At 36.1% G+C, this 20,194-nt stretch overlaps 5 protein-coding genes across 7 annotated transcripts; 4 read left to right on the top strand and 1 right to left on the bottom strand.

The window, feature by feature from the left end:
• Window positions 1-847: 847 nt before the first annotated feature.
• On the top strand, window positions 848-2,062 carry LOC18026502 (HVA22-like protein f). Its single transcript, XM_006411488.2, has 5 exons — window positions 848-1,140; window positions 1,234-1,260; window positions 1,349-1,471; window positions 1,580-1,832; window positions 1,928-2,062. The coding sequence occupies exons 1-5, from the start codon at window positions 1,094-1,096 to the stop codon at window positions 1,952-1,954; spliced, it is 477 nt and encodes a 158-aa protein (XP_006411551.1). The 5' UTR covers window positions 848-1,093; the 3' UTR covers window positions 1,955-2,062.
• An 831-nt stretch (window positions 2,063-2,893) lies between these two features.
• LOC18026501 (serine/threonine-protein phosphatase 5) lies at window positions 2,894-7,405 on the top strand. 3 transcript variants are annotated; one of them, XM_024148173.1, is made up of 14 exons: window positions 2,894-3,064; window positions 3,667-3,809; window positions 3,899-4,068; window positions 4,151-4,222; window positions 4,487-4,637; window positions 4,810-4,968; window positions 5,320-5,428; window positions 5,509-5,626; window positions 5,886-6,033; window positions 6,203-6,451; window positions 6,519-6,644; window positions 6,730-6,830; window positions 6,912-6,986; window positions 7,073-7,405. In XM_024148173.1, exons 2-14 carry the CDS (start codon window positions 3,731-3,733, stop codon window positions 7,130-7,132), a joined length of 1,617 nt encoding a protein of 538 aa, XP_024003941.1. In that variant the 5' UTR covers window positions 2,894-3,064; window positions 3,667-3,730; the 3' UTR covers window positions 7,133-7,405. The 3 variants fall into 3 exon arrangements, with proteins under 3 accessions (XP_024003941.1, XP_024003940.1, XP_006411550.1); XM_024148172.1 differs by having other exon boundaries at window positions 4,810-4,971; XM_006411487.2 differs by lacking the exon at window positions 4,810-4,968 and having other exon boundaries at window positions 2,897-3,064.
• A 2,700-nt stretch (window positions 7,406-10,105) lies between these two features.
• On the top strand, window positions 10,106-11,804 carry LOC18026500 (protein TOO MANY MOUTHS). The gene has a single exon (XM_006411486.2). The coding sequence runs from the start codon at window positions 10,239-10,241 to the stop codon at window positions 11,628-11,630; it is 1,392 nt and encodes a 463-aa protein (XP_006411549.1). The 5' UTR covers window positions 10,106-10,238; the 3' UTR covers window positions 11,631-11,804.
• A 2,577-nt stretch (window positions 11,805-14,381) lies between these two features.
• LOC18026499 (citrate synthase 3, peroxisomal) lies at window positions 14,382-17,687 on the top strand. Its single transcript, XM_006411485.2, has 13 exons — window positions 14,382-14,655; window positions 14,790-14,970; window positions 15,120-15,205; window positions 15,431-15,535; window positions 15,657-15,719; window positions 15,796-15,905; window positions 16,071-16,190; window positions 16,262-16,337; window positions 16,417-16,490; window positions 16,581-16,701; window positions 16,798-16,895; window positions 16,981-17,104; window positions 17,221-17,687. Exons 1-13 carry the CDS (start codon window positions 14,425-14,427, stop codon window positions 17,359-17,361), a joined length of 1,530 nt encoding a protein of 509 aa, XP_006411548.1. The 5' UTR covers window positions 14,382-14,424; the 3' UTR covers window positions 17,362-17,687.
• A 36-nt stretch (window positions 17,688-17,723) lies between these two features.
• On the bottom strand, window positions 17,724-20,077 carry LOC18026498. Its single transcript, XM_006411484.2, has 9 exons — window positions 19,910-20,077; window positions 19,299-19,503; window positions 19,068-19,211; window positions 18,902-18,980; window positions 18,732-18,794; window positions 18,535-18,613; window positions 18,365-18,421; window positions 18,156-18,278; window positions 17,724-18,049 (listed from the first exon to the last, which is right to left on the bottom strand). The coding sequence occupies exons 2-9, from the start codon at window positions 19,473-19,475 to the stop codon at window positions 17,884-17,886; spliced, it is 888 nt and encodes a 295-aa protein (XP_006411547.1). The 5' UTR covers window positions 19,476-19,503; window positions 19,910-20,077; the 3' UTR covers window positions 17,724-17,883.
• Between the last annotated feature and the right edge of the window lie 117 nt (window positions 20,078-20,194).

Below are 20,194 nucleotides of genomic sequence, written 5' to 3'. Positions count from 1 at the left end.
TAATTATGGAAGATGAAACTAATCAAGTAAATGAGAGCCCACGGAGGATGACTAATCGTTTGCAGAGTCATTATCCATAAACCCCTTTCATAGATTTGCATTAATTAATTTTAGTGACGAGAGGAAAGTCTTTTGAGTTTTGCCCATACCCCCCATCATTTCCATTGTACTTACTTCTATTTTAATTTTCTTCACGAGCAACACCATATAACATACACAAATATGTCAATTTTTTTGCTTAAAATTGTGCAAAATCATTTCAAGAAGGAACTGGAGAGTTGGTAGGGCTTTGATCGACTTCATTCCGTGGCATATTTTGTTAATATACTTTGAAATCTGAATGTTCTGGATATCTTGTTATCTTTGTTGAGACTTAGCGTGAAATAATGTAATATCATAATGGATGTTAATTAAATTTACTAGCTCAGTCTTTATCATATAATATACTATATGTGTTATGTGAAAGAAAGAGAGATTATGTAAGAAATAAGTCTATATAATTGTTACTTTTATATATAATTGTTAATTTTGCTAGCCCAGTGACAAAAATATAATCTTCATCAAATAGAATATCACTGAAGAACTTTAATTTTATGAAAATCAGTATATAGACGGATAAGAAAACAGAAATGATATAAAGACCTTTACAGGTGAATAACAATTCACAATCTCGCAGACCAAATATCACAATCAAACTGTGTAATACGTCCAATTTCATTAATTAATGCATAAGTTCTTGAAGACTAACTGACTCTTGTGAAGTAAGAAAAGAATCTTATTTAAGTAAAAAATAATATCCCGCATATAATTCATAGGAAGTTATACTAAAACCAAGACTCTAGATTTCCCTTCATCTGATTTTTTTCTCCTATGCAAATACAGAAGAAACAGGTTCATGAAACGTATCAAAGGGTTGCATGTAGATTCTTTACCTGACTTGTGACCTTAACTCACACAAAGATTCTTGTTTGAAGAAACTCAATCTTAATGTTGTGTATATATCAAACGACATAGTGCTAAAGAAGTTTGTTCAGAGAGATCAACAAGAAGACAATTTCTGTTGAAAGAGAAGACTGAATAAAGACTTTAAAAAATGGGTGTCATCATTGTGATTGCAAAACGTTTTGATGCTCTAATTGGGTAAGTTTTGATGTCTCATAAGATGTTTAAAAAAAAAAAAAAAAATCCAGACATTTTCATTTTTTTAACATCTTCAGTTCTTGGTGCATACAGGCCTGGAGTTATGCTTCTCTATCCTCTGTAAGTGAAGTCAAATTTAAACTTTTTATTATGTGGTTTAAATATATTTAAATGAATATTAGTTAAAAGAAATGGAATGAATGAGTAGGTATGCATCGTTACGAGCAATTGAGAGTCCAACGATGTTGGATGATCAGCAATGGCTTACATATTGGATCATTTACTCCTTCATGACAATATTTGAGCTATCCGTTTGGAGAATCCTTGTCTGGTAATAATAGTATTACTCTCACTAAATTCTGTCACGAGTTCATACATATATAAAATTATTATGATATTAAGACTAAAAAATATTTGTCTTTTTTTGCATTTTTTGCAGGTTACCATTTTGGCCATACTTGAAGCTTTTGTTCTGTATGTGGTTGGTATTACCAATGTTCAGTGGTGCGGCTTACATTTACTCAAATTTTGTGAGAAAATACGTTCAAATCGGAATGAATGTTGGAGGAGGAACGAATTATACAGATGAACAAAGAAGAGTTTTACAGATGATGAGTCTTGATGCTAGGAAATCTGTTCAAGATTATGTTGACCGGTTTGGATGGGATTCGGTTGAGAAAGCAATCAAAGCGGTATTGTATTTTCTCGTCAATCTTTTATATTATTCCATGCATGTATTTGGGATTTTAACCCAACTTTATTCTGTCTTCTTTGTGTTTGATTGTAGGCTGAAAGAGAAACAAAGAAACATTGAGATGGAAATTTAAGAATCAAGAAACATTACTCTTCGTTTTCTTGTTTTCGAAAGTGTTTTTATATATATGTGTATAAATTGTATAGAGCAAAAGTAAATACGATTGAACTGTTGGTAATTCGTGTGTGTTCTTTAAGAGCAAAGATACTTAGAGAAGCCACCATATCTTTCAAAAAACAAAAATTGGATTCAATTTGGATGGCCCTCAATTTGATTAAACAAACATCAGGAAACGATTCGAATTAAAATGAGAATACAACACTCTTTGATAAAATAAAAATTTCTCAGACTAGCAAGCCATGACCCAAATTAATCGAGAAGGACAACGCTCCTCTTAATAAAATAGACGTCCTAAAAATTTCATGCAAACAAAATTCACTGCTAGCATTTCACTTTGACTGATGAATTATATTTTTTAACCCTTAATTTAAAAATATTGGTCTGGAGAAAGAAAAAAAGTTCTTTAAAACCGGTAATTGAACCAGGTGAACTCAAATGATGCTTAAAAGAAAGCAGATTACGTTATAAATTCGAGCATTATTAAGACCTTTTTAAATCCTCGGTCGGAAAAACTATAGTTCATAAAGTAACTTCTTTGTCTAAATTTTTGAGAAGAGACTCCACTATTAAAAGAAAAACCTCACACGAGTAACTTTTTTTCTTCCACCATAGCTGTTGTTAACCTTTTTTGTTGTCTATGACTTATGTAAAAGAACACATCGTTTCATAATCGATCTTTGACTTGACGTTAAAAAACTCAAAAGATCCGTGATTATTAGCCCCGAAGCCTTTAGGCCACACACGAAGAAATATATGCGACGAATAAGATGTTTTTATTTCCCATATTATATGGATTGATTGATATATTTAGAGATGTAAAAAAAAAGGAAATATTTTTGAGATTCGACGACATCTCTTCGTCCTATTATTTACTGGTAAATAATTATTAGTGGGCAAAAGTTAATAATTTGACAAAAATCCCTCTTCCTCATAGATTCAAGCGCATACTCTCTTTTGACCAATCTAGGGTTTCTGGTTACTTCTAGCTTCTCTTAAACCTGTCTCACTTGTCAGCAGCCTCTTCCTCTTCCGCTGTCGCCAAAGATTGAGGTATCTTATCGTTTCTGCGATTTTCCGACAAAACACGTTTGGTTTCCCTCTGTTTGTTGTCCTGTTTTGCCTTTCCTTTATCTGGAATTTCTAACAGATCTTTCACGGGATTTCTATCTTTTCGAATTCGTACGCCCATGAATCATTCGTAGATGATGTCCAATTTAGTTGTTGAGCTGTTGAGAAAACAATTCACATTGATGAAAGTTCAAAAGTTTTTTTTTGCATCTCACATATCCACTTTACTCTGGAGCAATTCGCTTGCATCTGCCATGCACTCTGTTCTTTATTTGGGTTTAGTTTTCTCTGTGTGTTTTTCAACTTAATTGATGTGTACGAATGATTTTGTGTGAATCAGTTCTCTTCCTGATATGAATCTCGTTACATATGACTAAATTTAGTGGCTGTATTATGAAAAATTTGAACTTTGATAAGGTTAAGTATGATTTCAATTTTTAAAGCTCTTAAACGAACTCCCTGTTAAGTAGAACTTATTGAATTTGAGTAGATGTTTATGGTATTTGGCCAGCTGGTTGTGTGATTATTGTTCTGTTTGGGTATGACGAGATAAAAACATCAACTTTCCCTCTTTTGTCAATCAGTTCTGTCTTCACCGGATAGTTAAGACGCCAAAATTGCGGAAGAGATAACTTTATTCTGAAAAAAATGGAGACGAAGAATGACAAGTCTAATGATGCTACAAGGGCCGAGGAGATGAAAAATCAGGCCAACGACGCTTTTAAAGGTGTGTCTTTTTTGTTAACGTTAACATAATCTAGTGAAATCAGTATTGATTTAGGGAATAGCTCACTAAATATTGTTACTTGCTTACAGATCACAAATACTCCCATGCTATTGATCTATATACACAGGCTATTGAACTCAATGGCAATAACGCTGTGTATTGGGCAAACCGTGCATTTGCTCACACAAAACTGGAGGAATATGGCAGTGCAATACAGGATGCATCAAAAGCCATTGAAATTGATTCAAAATACTCTAAGGTATCATTCTGTGACAAGATGTTGCCTTTTATTCTTCCCAGGTGTATTCAGCCTTATTCGCTGATTATCTACTGAATCACAGGGCTATTACAGGCGGGGTGCTGCGTATCTTGCCATGGGAAAATTTAAGGATGCTTTGAAGGATTTCCAACAGGTTGAGCATAGTGCCATTTAAGTTCTTGTTTGTTACCTCGTACTTTTTGAATGAGGGAGTCAGGCTCATATCATAATACTAAGTAGGAAATGCTCTGGGCGTCTAGCTTGAACGCACCCAAAAGGTCATAACTTGACGCATTGATCTGATTAAGTGATAAGATCCTGGAATTTTGATAGTAATGTGAGCAAATCCAGTTTGGTATCGGTTTAGAGAAATCTGTGTGTACGGTATTGCTGACATGGTCTGCTATTTATATTTTAGGTGAAAAGGATTTCTCCTAATGACCCAGATGCTACAAGAAAGCTAAGAGAATGTGAAAAAGCAGTGATGAAACTGAAATTTGAAGAAGCAATCTCTGTACCTGCTTCTGAAAGGCGCTCAGTGGCTGAGTCCGTGGACTTCCACACAATAGGTATACTCCATCTGCTTGCTTATCTTGCCGTTGTCTTATAGCTTGCAGTTTGCTCTGTCACCCCTGGCTCTTTCTTCTCTCGTTATGACATGCCTTTGATTTAGTAGTTGACAAAATGGTTGAGTGTAGCTTTAGACTAGTAATCATTCTTCTACCTATTGTCACATAATAGGGAACAAACCCAGATCATCGCCCATGCCCACCAAAACGGCTTTAGCAGCAGTTGTTGCAGCAGTAATGGTGGTGGCTGTCCGGGGATTTGCCACAACTGAGATACTCATGGTGTTGGTTTCGGTGGTATTAGGGACATATTGGTGGGGTAGCTTCAGTGGTAGTAGTGTCTTTTCTCTGGTTAAATCCTCATCCTAGGATCAATGTGGATCATTATCATGCATATCGAAGCATGGATGTGTTTCCTTTCGTGGATACTCAGTTGAGAACTGAATTGTTCAATGATATTGATCAAAACCATCTCCATAGGAGTGGAACATTTCGTAGATTTTCTCCTTTTAAAAAAAAAAAGAAACTGCCATAGCTCTTCTGCTACATTGTAACTATTAGCAATAAAAGGTGTCCATGGCTCTTAGTTTTTAACATTCTTTGACACTGGTGCTCATTGTTATAGAGGTTTTAGCCCCTCTTCAATTTACTGATGTTCTTTTTTTTTTCGATTTCATTGTAGAGGTTGAGCCACAATATTCTGGTGCTAGAATTGAGGGAGAGGAAATTACCTTGGATTTTGTGATACAGATGATGGAGGATTTCAAGAACCAAAAAACATTGCATAAACGGTTCGTTTTCTTTTTTGTGGTCTTAAACTTAGTTAACACAGTGATCATCTGGTAATGCGTTGCTGCCATAATATTTGTAGGTATGCATATCAAATCGTCTTACAAACAAGGAAAATCTTGCTAGCACTTCCTTCTCTTGTTGATATTAATGTACCTAATGGCAAGCATTTTACGGTCTGTGGTGATGTTCATGGTCAGGTAGGATTTGGTTTCACTCACTTTCCTCGCATTACTTTTTATCTCAAGTAATTCTGAGAGGCTTGAGTTTTTTTTTCTTTATACATGCTTGAGGTTGCAATAAACCTTGCACATACTAACCGAGTCCCTAGCTATATCTATGAAACTAGATTTTACTTTATCTTGGTTTGTTGGCTAGCCTTCTGCTCCCTTTTACACCAGCTAGTGCTGTGTAGTGTGCTCTATTGGGTGTGTTTGACACTTTGGTTTATTTTTGCAGTTCTATGACCTCATGAATATCTTTGAGCTTAATGGTGTTCCGTCTGAGGAGAATCCTTATCTTTTCAATGGCGACTTTGTGGACAGAGGCTCTTTCTCTGTTGAAATCATCCTCACATTGTTTGCTTTCAAGTGCATGTGTCCATCATGTAAGCTCTCTAATTCCTCTGAACCCTTGCTGTAATGCTTCTTTGATGTTCAACTTAAGAATCATTTTTAGAGCAGATGATTAATATAATACACTTTGTTTATGGGTTAAAAATTTCCAGTTCAATTGCAAATTGCTGTTTACCCATAATTAATTTTTTTAATTTGCAGCCATATATCTAGCGAGAGGAAATCATGAAAGCAAGAGTATGAACAAAATATATGGCTTTGAGGGTGAGGTTCGATCCAAGCTGAGTGAAAAATTCGTGGATCTCTTTGCTGAAGTTTTCTGCTACCTACCGCTGGCTCATGTTATCAATGGGAAGGTGTTTGTGGTGCATGGAGGTCTCTTCAGTGTTGATGGCGTGAAACTATCCGATATCAAAGCCATTGACCGGTTCTGTGAGCCTCCCGAAGAAGGTATGTTTCATCATACAAATCTGTTGTATGATTGCTTCTGTCTAATCTGGGTAATGGTTTTTTTCAGGATTGATGTGTGAACTGTTGTGGAGTGATCCTCAACCTATCCCTGGAAGAGGCCCAAGCAAGCGAGGAGTTGGTCTATCATTTGGTGGAGATGTTACGAAGAGATTTTTGGAAGACAACAACCTAGGTTAGTGTATTTTGACTTGTCTGATCTAAGATTCTCATTTGATTCTTTTTAGATGGCTATTGGCTAACGTTTGTGAATCTGGCAGATTTGGTAGTCCGATCACATGAAGTCAAAGATGAAGGTTATGAAGTTGATCATGATGGTAAACTCATCACTGTGTTCTCTGCACCAAATTACTGTGATCAGGTAACTCTAAAAACTCTCTGTTTAATTTTGAAACCGCACTAAATTACTTTATTCTTACTTATATGAAAAATATTATTGCAGATGGGTAACAAGGGAGCTTTCATTCGCTTTGAAGCTCCAGATATGAAGCCAAACATTGTTACATTTTCAGCAGTGGTGAGTGTCATATAGCTTTTGCCTCTGGTATATGGTTAAATTCATTTTGAAAACTCTTCTAATTTTATGATATTGTTATTTCACAGCCTCACCCGGATGTGAAGCCAATGGCATATGCAAACAATTTTCTAAGGATGTTCAACTAACTAAGCAAAAAGCTTCTTCAACTCAAATGCTAGTCTAAAGACTCAAAGACCAAATGTGTTTTCAGAAACATAATGATATAAATTTTTTTTTACCCTTGTCTTATGCAGTTTTTCATGTTGTTCCAAAAAAAGGGAACGATAGTATAGTATCCGGATTTAATCGGTTTTCTTCATTTTGATAAAGATGTTACCTCTTCCTCTAAAGCTGATCCAGTAACTTTTGTCTATTTTGTCTTATGTTGTGAGACGGGTAATGAATCATTCTTATTTTTAGATGAAAATCTTGTGATTACACAACAGAAGCGTGACCAAATGACCCCCCCAAAACTCTCTGTACAAACATGTTTTCTTGAATCAAAAATGAAAAATCAAAGGGTGGTTTCTTAAAGCTTCTTGTCTGCTTCTTAAAACCTTTAGATTCTTTTTTAAATAGGATGTGATTCACATATTCAGACATACAATAGATAAAAGACAAAAGTCAGTGTATAGTTCTTCCAACAGTTTTTCTCATGTAGAATTCAGTTTTTCTCATGTAGAATTCAGTTTTTCCCTTCTCTTATTTGAGTGAGTACAAACCGTGAGCTGTTAAATACACAGTCGAAAGAAAAAGCTATTAATACTATTGTTTTCCACTCCCCACATGAGCTGTTTTAGATCAAAATAGCTGTGTAAGAAGATACCTGCAGATTCTCAATAGATCTCTCCATGAATTTTGCAGAGAATTTGGCAAAAGATGGCCTTTGTTTATCAATCAACTGCTACTGAATCACAGAAATATAAGCCCTGTTTTGTAGATAAACATATCATCAGGTGATCCGAGGATATATCATCCAATGTGCATACTGTTAACTATATGATTTGTTTGATATATCTATGCATGTCTATACGTAGGAAAATGTGGAGAAAGCAAAAGGAGATGGAATTGGAAGTGGTGTCAAATCGTAAAGCACTTTTATAAGGAGTGAGAGATCCAGAAAGCATTACGTGGATTAAATAATACAGTAACAAAAAAAAGTAGATACTTTTTTTTTCTGTTTTCATGGTGCTTAGCAAAATTTGACAAGTTTAAGAAGGGAAGAAGAAATCTGGAAGATGTGTTTGAGTAATATGATTTTGTTCGATTTTTAAAATTCTTCTACTAATTCTAGGATAAAATTTATAACCGTTGGATCATCTCTTTGTAGGCCATATGTGTTTAGATCCGTACGGTACATAGTTGGGGTTCTGATTTAACCACTCCAGTGAGTCAAGGCTACGATTAGATCCTTCACTACATATAACACATACATGTACGTTTCTTCAAAAACATCTGCTACATTATTGGCAAGTGTAGTACAAATCACTTAACGTTTAAAATTTTGACATTTTCTTTTCTTCTCACAAATATATGTTTATTTATCTTAATTAGTGTAATTTTCTGAGATTTTTTTTTTGTGTGCTACGAAGAAATTACTTTATGTTTTATCAATTTAATTACAATAATCGAAATCTTTCTGCATCAAATTTACAACCCTTTTTAATTAGCTTGCGCTCTAAGAAACATTATATATCAATAAGTAGAGTAAACATAAACTGAAAATCCAAAGGTTTAACAAAAACATATTGCCACTGAAAAAAAAAAAACAAATTTATGTGGCTGTTAAAGGTTGTTCCCTATGCTTTGAATTAAGATACAAGATACACGTATGGAGTATCTATGATTCTGTTTGGGTCAAAATTCAAACTATGGATGATAAAATCTCAGAGAAATTTAGAAAGAAAGAAAAAAAGACTTGAATAATTGAAGACAGTAAATAGAGAGACATACTATGCCCACCACTTTTCAAGAGCCTTTCCTTATTAGTTTTTCTCATTAAATAAATATCTAAACAGAAAGAAAAATGATTTGAAATACCTGATAGATAAAATTCAAACTGTTGAGTGAACAGTCAAGAAAACTATTGTGAGTAATATTTGTGACAGTGTGGACTAATAGCTACACATTGTGATTGTCATGTGGTGTATTGCCTTTTGAACCAACCATCAAATTCCTCCTACATAAAAAATTTACTAAGAATTTGTAATTTTTAACACGCTCTCTGAAAATGTTGCCTAGTCATTCATATCGACATAATCTCGTTAAGGGATCATATTCCGAGATGGATCATTTTGGACCTATTCTGGATCGAATCAAGTTGGTTATAATTTATTAGGACGTGTGTTCTTGATACCTTGTCAATTTGTGTGAGTTTTTAACTCAAAAACCATCGGTAGTGAATGGATCATCCCATGTTTCTCATATATTATTTTTAGTCTCATCTTATTTCTAATGTGTTGTTTCTAACAAAAACCCAAAAAAATTTGATTTACAGTAGACATGATTCATACAAAATCGCTTTCTTTACACACTCGTCTAAGCAGACCATTGATAAATATCACATGGGTGGAAACTAATACATATAGACAGGGACACAACACAGGAAAGCCGCTCCACATAACCTGAGAGATTCGAGGAGCTAATGTATTCACAAGATTAATACCAACAAGACAAGTCATTCAAAATTTGTTCAAACAAAGGTGCTTGAATAAAGAAGAAACATGTGTCTATGGCCTTACAAAACCATCAAGTACTCTTTTAATTTGTGTCTTCTCTTTCTCTTCCCAATCTCATGTGTTGAGTCCCTACCTCTTTGTCTCTCACTACCCCACACGTGTCACTCTCAATCACTTCCACTTATAATTGCATCTCACACACACTCAAAGCCTATTCCGTATTATTTACTAGCTTTCTTTGAAGTCTTCACTCTTTTATCATACCTTGTTTAGATTCTGATTGTTCACGTGTCTCTGTCTTGTCTTGTCCCCAAATCCTTAAACTCGTCACTTAAACTCATAGAAAGCTTGAACCTTTTTACTAAGTTTCTCTTTAAGGTTTTTTACTCATCGATCATGATCTAATGCTCTTTCTTCTCAAAGATCCTAATTAACGTCACATTTCTCAACTTTTCTATTCTTTGGAGAAAGAAACTAATGAAAAAAAAAAAAAATCTTTTATGAATTCTCAGTATAATATCAAGAAGAAGGAACACACTCTCTTTCCTTTTCTCTCTCTTACACCACCAAATCCATGACGATGAAGAGAGCTTTATCGTCTCCTTCCTCACTGCTCTTCCATCTCCTGATAACTCCTCTTTTTCTCTGTCAAGCAAACAGAGTCCCTGTCACAATGCCTCCATCTGAGTCAGAGACTCTCTTCACAATCATGGAATCAATGTCATCTGATCAACAATGGCGTCACTCCCACCCAAACCCTTGCGCACCTGGCTCGTCTTGGCCAGGCATTGAGTGCAAAACCGGTCCAGACCACTTGCCTCACGTCTCTCGACTCGATTTCGGCTCTGCTCCAAACCCTTCTTGTAAATCCTCTGCTTCTTTCCCACACTTAATCTTCTCTCTCCCTTTTCTCCAATCAGTCTTCTTCTTCAACTGCTTCACTCACTTCCCAACCACAATCGTCTTCCCCATTAAGCTCCTCCCTAACTCCTCCCTTCAACAGCTTAGCCTCAGATCAAACCCTTCTCTCTCAGGTCAAATCCCTCCTCGAATTTCATCTCTCAAATCCTTACAAATCCTCACTCTCTCACAGAACCGATTAACCGGAGGAATCCCGCCGGCGATTTTCTCGTTGAAAAGCCTCGTACACCTCGATCTAAGCTACAACAAACTCACAGGTAAAATCCCTCTGCAGCTAGGGAATCTCAATAACCTCGTTGGCTTAGATTTGAGCTACAATACGTTAACGGGCACCATCCCTCCCACGATTTCGCAACTGGGTTTGCTTCAAAAACTCGATCTGAGCTCGAATTCTCTCGTCGGAGGAATCCCAGAAGGAGTAGAAAAGCTCCGATCTTTATCTTTCATGGCGTTAAGCAACAACAAACTAAAAGGTGCTTTTCCAAAAGGAATCTCGAAACTCCAGAGCTTGCAGTACTTCATAATGGACAATAACCCTATGTTCATACCTCTCCCCGTTGATTTAGGGTTTCTCCCTAAGCTTCAAGAGCTCCAGCTCGAGAATTCTGGATATTCCGGCGTAATCCCTGAGAGTTACACCAAACTGATGAACCTGAGCTCGCTGTCACTCGCTAACAACAGATTAACCGGAGAAATCCCTTCCGGGTTTGGCTCTCTGCCTCACGTTTTCCATCTGAATATCAGCAGGAATTTGCTGATCGGCGTCGTGCCGTTCGATTCGAGTTTCCTGAGACGGTTGGGTAAGAATTTGGATTTGAGCGGGAACAGAGGATTGTGTCTGAATCCCGAGGATGAGTTCAGCGTCGTTAAAACCGGAGTCGATGTCTGTGGGAAGAATGTTACAGGTGGTGGTGGACCCAGACCGTTGCCATCGAGGAAGAAATCTCAAGCCTCTCCATGTCGATGTTACGGATCTTGTTTCTTCTCCAATGCTCTGTTTCAGTTTGCTCTGTTTCTTGGTTTACATCATCGATTGGTTCTCTGAGTTGGGGATAAACCAAAAGAAATGTAGAATTAAATATTTTATCCCTAAAAAAGAGAGAAGATTTGTGTTTGTTCCCAAAGTAGACGATGATTTCAAGGGAAGTTATTTAATAATCGATTTTGGTGTGTACTAGTTTCCTATTAAAGCAATGTAGTTCATGTTGTTTTTAGTTTAATAATACTCGTAATTTTTTGGATTATTATATGATTGTTGAGTCATTATGGGTCTAGGTGTAAATATGGGTCCTGAACAACTTCTTAGCCGTGTGTATGAATGTGTGTGTATACAAAAGGAAAATAACAGATGAAACGACGTTTTTGTTTTCTACTGGATAGTAAATATTTTATTCTGGAAATTTGTTATAAATAACATCTTTTCTTGTGAAAGAAATAACATAAGTATTTGAGAAAATTTAAAATATAGGACGTATATTTTAATACTAGAAAGAGTGTAATGAACAAGAAAAATAAGGGAGCAGTTTGGACAAAGAGTGTGAAGTTATCTGATAAAACGACACAACCTGATTCAGTCTGACCATACAATAAAATTGAAGAGTTACAAGATATTGATTTATGGAAAATGATGTCAAATTTCAGGAGAAATTGTGCTTAACTCTGTAAGTATGATTTTTTAATGCGAAATTGGTTCATTGGTCACTAATGATCACTAACATATACTATATACAATAGAATATAAATAGTTTTTTCCTGTTTCAATTATACAAGTATTCAAAAATACTTGCATACGTTGTTTAACTTTTCGATAATTTTGGACAAGTGAATTTAATTTTATATACATCGGCTTTGATTACGTCAAACATTCAAAGTTACTAACATTGTATGACACATGTTTTTGGTTCGACTATTAACGCATATGAGAATTTCGCATATTTGCAAAGAATCAACTCTAGATGTGTAAACAATGTTATGTAACAATTAAATGCGAGTAGACGTCATGCTCTCAAATGATCGTGTCTAACTAAAATAAAAACAAATATGATCCACTAGTATAAACAAATTTTGGTCTATAATCCTCTTCCACCTTTTGTTTATCGTACAAATCTTGCGGATGTGATATGACTAAGGAGAGGTTAAAATATATTTAAACAATATACAACCGAAAGCACCATAAATGGGAGAAAATTATTTTATAAAATAATAATTTGTCAGTCATCTGTCTAAATCCAACTACTCTTTCTCATGCTTTCTTCCTGCAAGAATGGCCTTTCCTTTGCCGCTCTCACACATTTCTCCTTTTGTTATTTTTTGAGAAAACTCCATTAATGTGAAAAACCTCTCTTTTTATACTATATATTAGTAAAATCTATTTTCACGTACTTTCTTGCTGTTTATTTTATTGATCTCTGATTTTATCAATTATTATAGCCTTAGTTGATGGGAATTGTGTTATTGTAAAGATAAACAAATTTATCTCCTAGATGTGTAAAACATAAAAATTATGCATGAAAGATGTCATAGTAAGAAGTAAGAACCGCTGCAATTTATCTTTTAATCAGGAATGATAATTGATATGAATTTTGATATCGCATATAGTATTAAAAATAGATTCTTCATTAGTTTTTCTGAGTGGTCGATTAGATCCTTCATTAGTTGAAAACGGAAGGATTGAAAGAAATATATATCTATCACTCTCATATTCAGAGCCTCACGTGGGGGAACTTAGAATTCCAAAATTAGGTACGAGTGAAACTATACGGCAGGCCGCTTTTAACATCTTATTTATTAGACCTATCACTCTCAATCTCATATTCTTCTTTTCTTTTTTAAAACGTCATTAGACCTATTCTCCACATATATAAGAGTATAAGACTAATAACGCAATACACGACCATAATAAAGGAATAAATTATAAACGTTAATTCCCATGTATACGATAACTACACTTTGGTTTTCTGGTTAACTTTGAAAAGACTCATCCTTAAAATCGTAGATAATTCATCATGCAGGTCGAGATTATATTTTTATTTTTTTGGTAAAAAGGTCGAGATTATAGTTGACAAAAAAAAAAAAAGGTCGAGATTATAATTAACCATGACTGAAATGACTGTGACTATCATATACACTTCAACTGAAAAAAATTACAGAATTTTTGCCATACGTTTTGAAAAAGTAGTCTAATTTTGGTCTATAATTTATCAGATTATAAGATTAAATCATAATTCGAAACGAAAATGTTGGTTTCTTCGAAGGTAATGAGTGAAGCCAAGAAAAATAAAGCGAACGAAAATGGTCGTCCTATAGAGAAAAAAACTAAACACTACTGTTGGGTCGAAAGATGCATATCCGGAGGCCCATATTTAAAACTCGGCCCATTAAATACATTTCCTGGCAATCACACTGGATTACATTTAGCAAATCGAGGAAAGCATTCAACTACTACTCGTTGTTGAAGCGTCTGAGACGACGCGCATGGAACAAAAAAACACGTGTCACATTTCCATGGCGAGTATACTCTACTCTCGTATCACCTAGAGAAGGTTATATCAGATGGGAAACTGGATATGTAGGTCCCATGTAACTCTATAAAACAAGATAATCACCGTTGATCCAAAGATGGGTCCCAGTCAGAGTTCCGCAAGGCTAGTACTCTCTTGCGCTTTTCTACCGTTGATATCAGGCTATCCGTTGGATATCAAACACGTGTATATGCTAGATCGATACTCCTGCCCGCAGGGGATAGAAACGCGCGTTTCATAACTAAGAGTGACTCATCATAATAGCTTTTGCTCGCTTTCTTCTCCAATCTTTGAATTCTGATTTTGCTGGTGTTGAAAATGGAGATACCGGAGAAAGCTAGAGCTCGATTGGGTGTTCTCTCGGCGCATTTTTCGGCAAATGATCCTGTCGAATCAGTACAGGGATCTCCGGCGATCGAGCGATGTTACACGTTGTCTAATATCAGTCCCCTGAAGGGAGCCCTGACGGTCGTCGACGACCGCACCGAAAAGAAATATCAGGTCCCGGTCTCAGCTGATGGCACCGTTAAAGCTGTTGATTTCAAGAAGGTATCTTTCTCTAATTCTGATTGGAAAGTTGGAGAATTTTGTTAATATTGTTTGTGATCTTGTTTTGCCTGTAATATGGTGAATTATGTGTATATAGCTTATAAACGGGGATCTATGTTGTGTCTGAACTGCAGATAACGACGGGGAAGGAAGACAAGGGGATTAAACTATACGATCCTGGTTACTTGAACACGGCTCCTGTTCGGTCCTCGATTTCTTACATCGACGGAGATGAAGGGATCCTCCGTTATCGAGGGTACCCAATAGAGGAAGTGGCTGAGAGCAGCACTTTTCTGGAGGTTGCGTATCTTCTCTGTAAGTATTGGATCGGTGCTTCATTGCCCATTTCGGACAAACTGAGTTTCTGATCATCTCACGGATAGTGATTTTGTCGGTTTGGTTTGTTGATAGGATCGAACCGAACATTTGAGTTCTTAGTTCTAATATATTTATTTTTCTGGCAGTGTATGGGAATCTGCCCTCTGAAAGTCAGCTATCTGATTGGGAGTTTGCAGTTTCTCAGCATTCAGCTGTGCCACAAGGAGTATTAGTGAGTCTCTAGTCCCTTTTATATAGTTTTTTTCTCATGTGAATTTTAATTCTGAGACGATGTATAAAATGACAATCGTAAACCAAAACAGAACTGATGAATTATTTTTTCTAACCTATGATTGTCTGGTCCATCATTGATTCTCAATACATTCTATGCATGTCGTTCTAACTGTGCATTATTGGAAGCTATTTTAAACGGAGTTACTTGATAAATTGTGTGCAGGATATTATACAGGCTATGCCTCACGATGCACACCCAATGGGAGTTCTTGTAAGTGCAATGAGTGCCCTCTCCATCTTTCATCCTGATGCTAATCCTGCTCTAAGGGTAAGTTTGGATTACTCTCTTTCTCTAATAACATGTTTTACTCACACCAGTGTTAAGAACTAGTTATTCTTTTGAAATTGTCCACATTAACATGTTAACAAAAATAGTCTATTGGGTGCAGGGCCAGGACATTTACAATTCAAAACAAGTTAGAGATAAACAAATTATTCGCATTATTGGAAAGGTATATCTTTTGTTTCTTCCTGTGATCATTCTTAGACATGCAAAAATGTAATATTTGGACTCTGAATTTCCTGCAGGCACCAACTATTGCAGCTGCTGCTTATTTGAGGATGGCAGGGAGGCCTCCCGTTCTTCCTTCGGGAAACCTTTCTTATGCAGAAAATTTCCTCTATATGCTGGATTCCCTGTATGTCTCTACTATCTTCTTATTTGAATTAATTAGAAACTCAATTTTTAGATTCATTTTTAATTGATCTCTTAAGAGTCCATGTACTAGAAGGGAACCTTAGTATTTAGACTGTTCATAACTTGTTAGCTTGCCGTTAACACGTTTATCTTTTCCTTCTCACAGGGGAAACCGATCCTACAAACCTAATCCTCGTCTGGCTCGTGTGTTGGACATCCTCTTCATACTGCATGCTGAGCATGAAATGAACTGCTCCACCGCTGCTGCTCGGCATCTTGCCTCTAGGTACATTTCTTTGGTTTGAATCTTAGTCACCTTGATAAGAGATATATTGATTAAGAAATGTCTTCTTGTAGTGGTGTTGATGTGTACACTGCTGTTTCTGGAGCTGTGGGGGCGCTTTATGGTCCTCTTCATGGTGGTGCGAACGAGGTATGCTCCTTATTCTCCTGTTTTTATACGTTCCTGCATGTTCAATGGTCTCTGAAATTCTTGTCTTTGATTCTATTAGGCTGTGCTTAAAATGCTATCAGAGATCGGGACTGTTGAAAATATTCCAGACTTCATCGAGGGTGTGAAGAACAGGTAAACTCAATATGTGAAACTATATGCATCCGTTTTCTGGAATTTGTGAGGAGCCTTTCCATCAATATTCTCATCTCTTTAACATATTAGGAAGAGGAAGATGTCTGGTTTTGGACACCGTGTGTACAAAAACTATGACCCACGAGCGAAAGTAATAAAAAAGCTAGCAGATGAAGTATTCTCCATTGTTGGAAGGGATCCTCTAATTGAGGTACTCTTTAAGTCCGTATAGTTGAAGCTTATACTAAAAATTCATGCGCACCTTTTTATGACTATGTTTGACAGATATAATTCTGATGGTCTGCAGGTAGCTGTTGCTCTCGAGAAGGCAGCTCTTTCTGATGATTATTTTGTTAAGAGAAAGCTTTATCCGAATGTTGATTTCTACTCTGGATTAATATACAGGTAAAAGTTTGGATTCATGTTCAGCGTTCATCAGTGCCACTTCAAAAACTTCATCTAAATCTTCAAACTTGGACCATTGAAACAGGGCAATGGGATTTCCACCAGAGTTTTTCACGGTCTTATTCGCGATTCCTCGCATGGCTGGATACTTGTCGCATTGGAAAGAGTCGTTGGATGATCCTGACACCAAGATTATGAGACCACAACAGGTATACTTGTCTCTTTCCAATAATAGTTCACTTCTTTTTTTCTTTTGAGAGAATAAGATGTTTTGTTTGGATCAGGTTGAAACTTGGATTTCTCATTGGGATATTGAATGTTGTAGGTGTACACAGGCGTGTGGCTGAGGCATTACACACCACTTACAGAGAGAAAGGTGACTGATGAGTCAAAGGAGTCGGACAAATTGGGTCAAGTCTCGACTTCGAATGCATCAAGAAGACGTTTGGCTGGATCTTCAATTTAGGCGTAGATCTTTTTAGGTCCATACCATACGCTGATTCACCGCACTGTACCGCAAAGAATAAAAGAGATTGGGTTCTCTAGCCAAATGCAAAGAGGGTCTCGAGTCTTGATAAGATCATACTCAAAATTAAGAATTTACATCCTGTATTCACAAGATGATTCTCCTATATTGATTGATGGTGGAGACAGCTTTTGGGACCTTCCATAAATAAATCTATATGAGGAGTGTTTGTTATCAGAAAGTGTTTTTCCTATAATTTATGTGTCTGGATTGTTATCCCAAATACAATGTTTAACGTTACACTAATTCAAAGTCGTATGGTTCTACAGAGACTTTCGTTGTGACTTGTGAGATTCCTGGAGAAAAGCAACAGGCAGAAAGCAAAAAACTTTGATTATTTATTGTTACAAAAGAGGATATCATCAAGCGACACAATTTCAAAATTCGGAGTTCTTGAAACTTGAAGCATACATGCAAATGATACACTTGAAGAAATATGATCTGAAAAAAATGCGCTACACGTTACATAACATGTTTTCGTTTGGTGGCTGCATTTCTTGAAGTTGAAGGAGCAGTACCAGGAAGGCTGTTGATCCTATTCGGAGGTAGATTTCCTTCACCATAAGATTTGCTTATTGAAGTTGAAGTCACGTTCGCGGATAGGCCGGTCCTCTTTGGAGCAGAGATGCTAGAGAAGACAGAATATTAGTGAACGGAGTTAGAGAACTCAGAGGATAAAGAATGTGGATTCAGAGAGAAGAGTCAAAGAGATACCCGGAGTCAGAGTATGTTACCTGAAACTCTTCTGAACCGTGTTCCTTTTAATGGCAGTAAGATTTTTCAATTCACCACTAGAGTTGCTTCTTGAAGTTGAAGACACGTTCACGGATAAGCCGGTCCTCTTTGGAGCAGATATACTAGACAATACAGAATTTAGTCAATGAAGTTAGAGAACCGATGAATGGTTAGTAGATGGTAGATACCCGGAGTCAGATTTTGTTACCTGAAGCTCTTCTGTATCGTGTTCCTTTTGATTGCAGTGAGATTCTTCACTTCTTGACTGTAATCAATACCAAAATAAAATTTGAATTAAGAATTAGATTGTTGCTAGTGATTTTATAAGCAACCCCGAGTGACTTCTGATTGTACATTTTAAGGTGAAGGATCGTTTACCTCTTTAAAAGATCTAGTTTTGCCTTCTTCATGATGTTGCTCTTGACATTCGAAAGATTGTAACCTGATCCACTATTAGCTGCAAATAAATCGTTCCATAGAACCATTTGAGTACAAAAGCCAGAGGGAATGGAGCAATTCAATAATGACTTTGCAAGATAGATCAGATGATGCAAGAGAATCTATAATAGTGTTACCCCAAAAGGCTTTCTTAGTTGGAGGAGCTTTTGAGCAGAGCTTAGTTTGTCGACTTTGTTTCCCTGACAAAACAAATTGAAAAACATTACAAGGGAATCAAAGAAGAATAATAGATTTAGGTTAAGAACATGCTTCTCATGATAAAAAGATAGATTTGCAAAGATCATACTTGCATCTTCCGCCTTGTAACGTTGCTTCAGTTTATCAACGGCTTCCTTCTCACCCTCTTTCACGGCTTTCAACTTTGCCTGCATGCAACACATGCCTATATCTTAAGTATTTCAATGCTTCTATATATATGTACATAAAGAAAGACGTGAAGAAACAAAACCAACCTCATATAACTGTCTCCAAGTGAAATTTATTTTCTCCCGCTTCAATTCCTTCACGACAAGAATCAAGTCTTCTACATTTGCACCATAAAGCTTCTCACAGTATCTCTTCCAAAATTTATTGGTAACTGGACTAAGATCTGTGTCCTAACAAAACGAAAGCATAGGTTAAGATCAGAAACCGTCAAAACATAAAAAACAAAATTACCGAACATATGGTAAGAATCTTCTTACATGAGTACAATCCTCTATATGCATCAGCTGTTCAAGTGTACAATGTTGTAGAATCTGCTCAAGGAGATGGAAATCAACCCCACCAACATATCCAATATATCGTACATTATCAATCAAGGTCCTGAGGCAAAGATCAACAAGCGAAGGTGGTTTCTTGGAAAGTCCTTCAAACATCATAGCAGATTCTCTTTCAAGAAGAAAGAGCCTACAACAAGGAAAAAGAAAAAAAAATTCCAATATCAAATCACAAGGAGACACAATCTATACTATAACACTAAGGTAGGATACAGAATTTACCAGCTAATGATAAAACTTCACTAGGATAAATGGAATTTTCACTTAAAATCTAGTATACAACCTCAGCTTGATAATACACAAACTTCTTTTGAATAATTTACGTAAATCAAGAAGTTTGATCATGTATAGTCAAAAATTTGTACAACATAAGATAAAAAAAAGCAGATCTTCATAAAGTGAGCTAGTGCAATCCAAATCTAAAACCAGAGGATGTGATTTGATCGAAACGAACATGATCCAATCAATCAAATACCCAAATTCGAATTCAACAATCCAATTCCAAATCGAAAACAGTAGATGCATCAGGAGTTTACCAGTAAAATTAAAAGAGAGTCAAATCGAAGATTGACCCACGACGGAAACAGGTCAGAGAATTTCCTCGGCGATCGAAGAAACCTTTCCTCTTCCCGGTAGAAGCTGATAGCCGTGAAGGAGACGCCGGAATTTTGTTTTTCTTTGCCTAATCGTTCATCCACCATAACAAATGATGAAACCATTGGTTTAAGATTATATATCTCCATAACGCTGTTCTTCTAAACGCGCGTTTTCAAAAACGATTTTCGGTCCTAGTTAATTTACAAACTTACGATGCATACATA

The sequence above is a fragment of the Eutrema salsugineum genome, unplaced genomic scaffold, assembly GCF_000478725.1.
Source record: "Eutrema salsugineum unplaced genomic scaffold, Eutsalg1_0 scaffold_10, whole genome shotgun sequence".
Taxonomy (NCBI): Eukaryota; Viridiplantae; Streptophyta; class Magnoliopsida; order Brassicales; family Brassicaceae; genus Eutrema; species Eutrema salsugineum.
This window is presented reverse-complemented; position numbering and strand designations above follow the sequence as displayed.

Bases quoted from the DNA above. Each gene is read 5' to 3' on its own strand.
- LOC18026502 (XM_006411488.2), top strand. From the start codon at position 1,094: ATGGGTGTCATCATTGTGATTGCAAAACGTTTTGATGCTCTAATTGG. The intron at 1,472-1,579 runs GTAATAATAGTA...CATTTTTTGCAG, and splicing joins GTTTGGAGAATCCTTGTCTG to GTTACCATTTTGGCCATACT. The intron at 1,833-1,927 runs GTATTGTATTTT...GTTTGATTGTAG, and splicing joins TTGAGAAAGCAATCAAAGCG to GCTGAAAGAGAAACAAAGAA.
- LOC18026501 (XM_024148172.1), top strand. From the start codon at position 3,731: ATGGAGACGAAGAATGACAAGTCTAATGATGCTACAAGGGCCGAGGAG. The intron at 4,069-4,150 runs GTATCATTCTGT...ACTGAATCACAG, and splicing joins TTGATTCAAAATACTCTAAG to GGCTATTACAGGCGGGGTGC. The intron at 4,223-4,486 runs GTTGAGCATAGT...TTTATATTTTAG, and splicing joins CTTTGAAGGATTTCCAACAG to GTGAAAAGGATTTCTCCTAA.
- LOC18026498 (XM_006411484.2), bottom strand. From the start codon at position 19,475: ATGATGTTTGAAGGACTTTCCAAGAAACCACCTTCGCTTGTTGATCTT. The intron at 18,279-18,364 runs GTAACAAAATCT...TGTATTGTCTAG, and splicing joins ACGATACAGAAGAGCTTCAG to TATATCTGCTCCAAAGAGGA. The intron at 18,050-18,155 runs GTAACATACTCT...TGTCTTCTCTAG, and splicing joins ACGGTTCAGAAGAGTTTCAG to CATCTCTGCTCCAAAGAGGA.
- LOC18026499 (XM_006411485.2), top strand. From the start codon at position 14,425: ATGGAGATACCGGAGAAAGCTAGAGCTCGATTGGGTGTTCTCTCGGCG. The intron at 14,971-15,119 runs GTAAGTATTGGA...TTTTTCTGGCAG, and splicing joins GGAGGTTGCGTATCTTCTCT to TGTATGGGAATCTGCCCTCT. The intron at 16,191-16,261 runs GTACATTTCTTT...GTCTTCTTGTAG, and splicing joins GCTCGGCATCTTGCCTCTAG to TGGTGTTGATGTGTACACTG.
- LOC18026500 (XM_006411486.2), top strand. From the start codon at position 10,239: ATGACGATGAAGAGAGCTTTATCGTCTCCTTCCTCACTGCTCTTCCAT.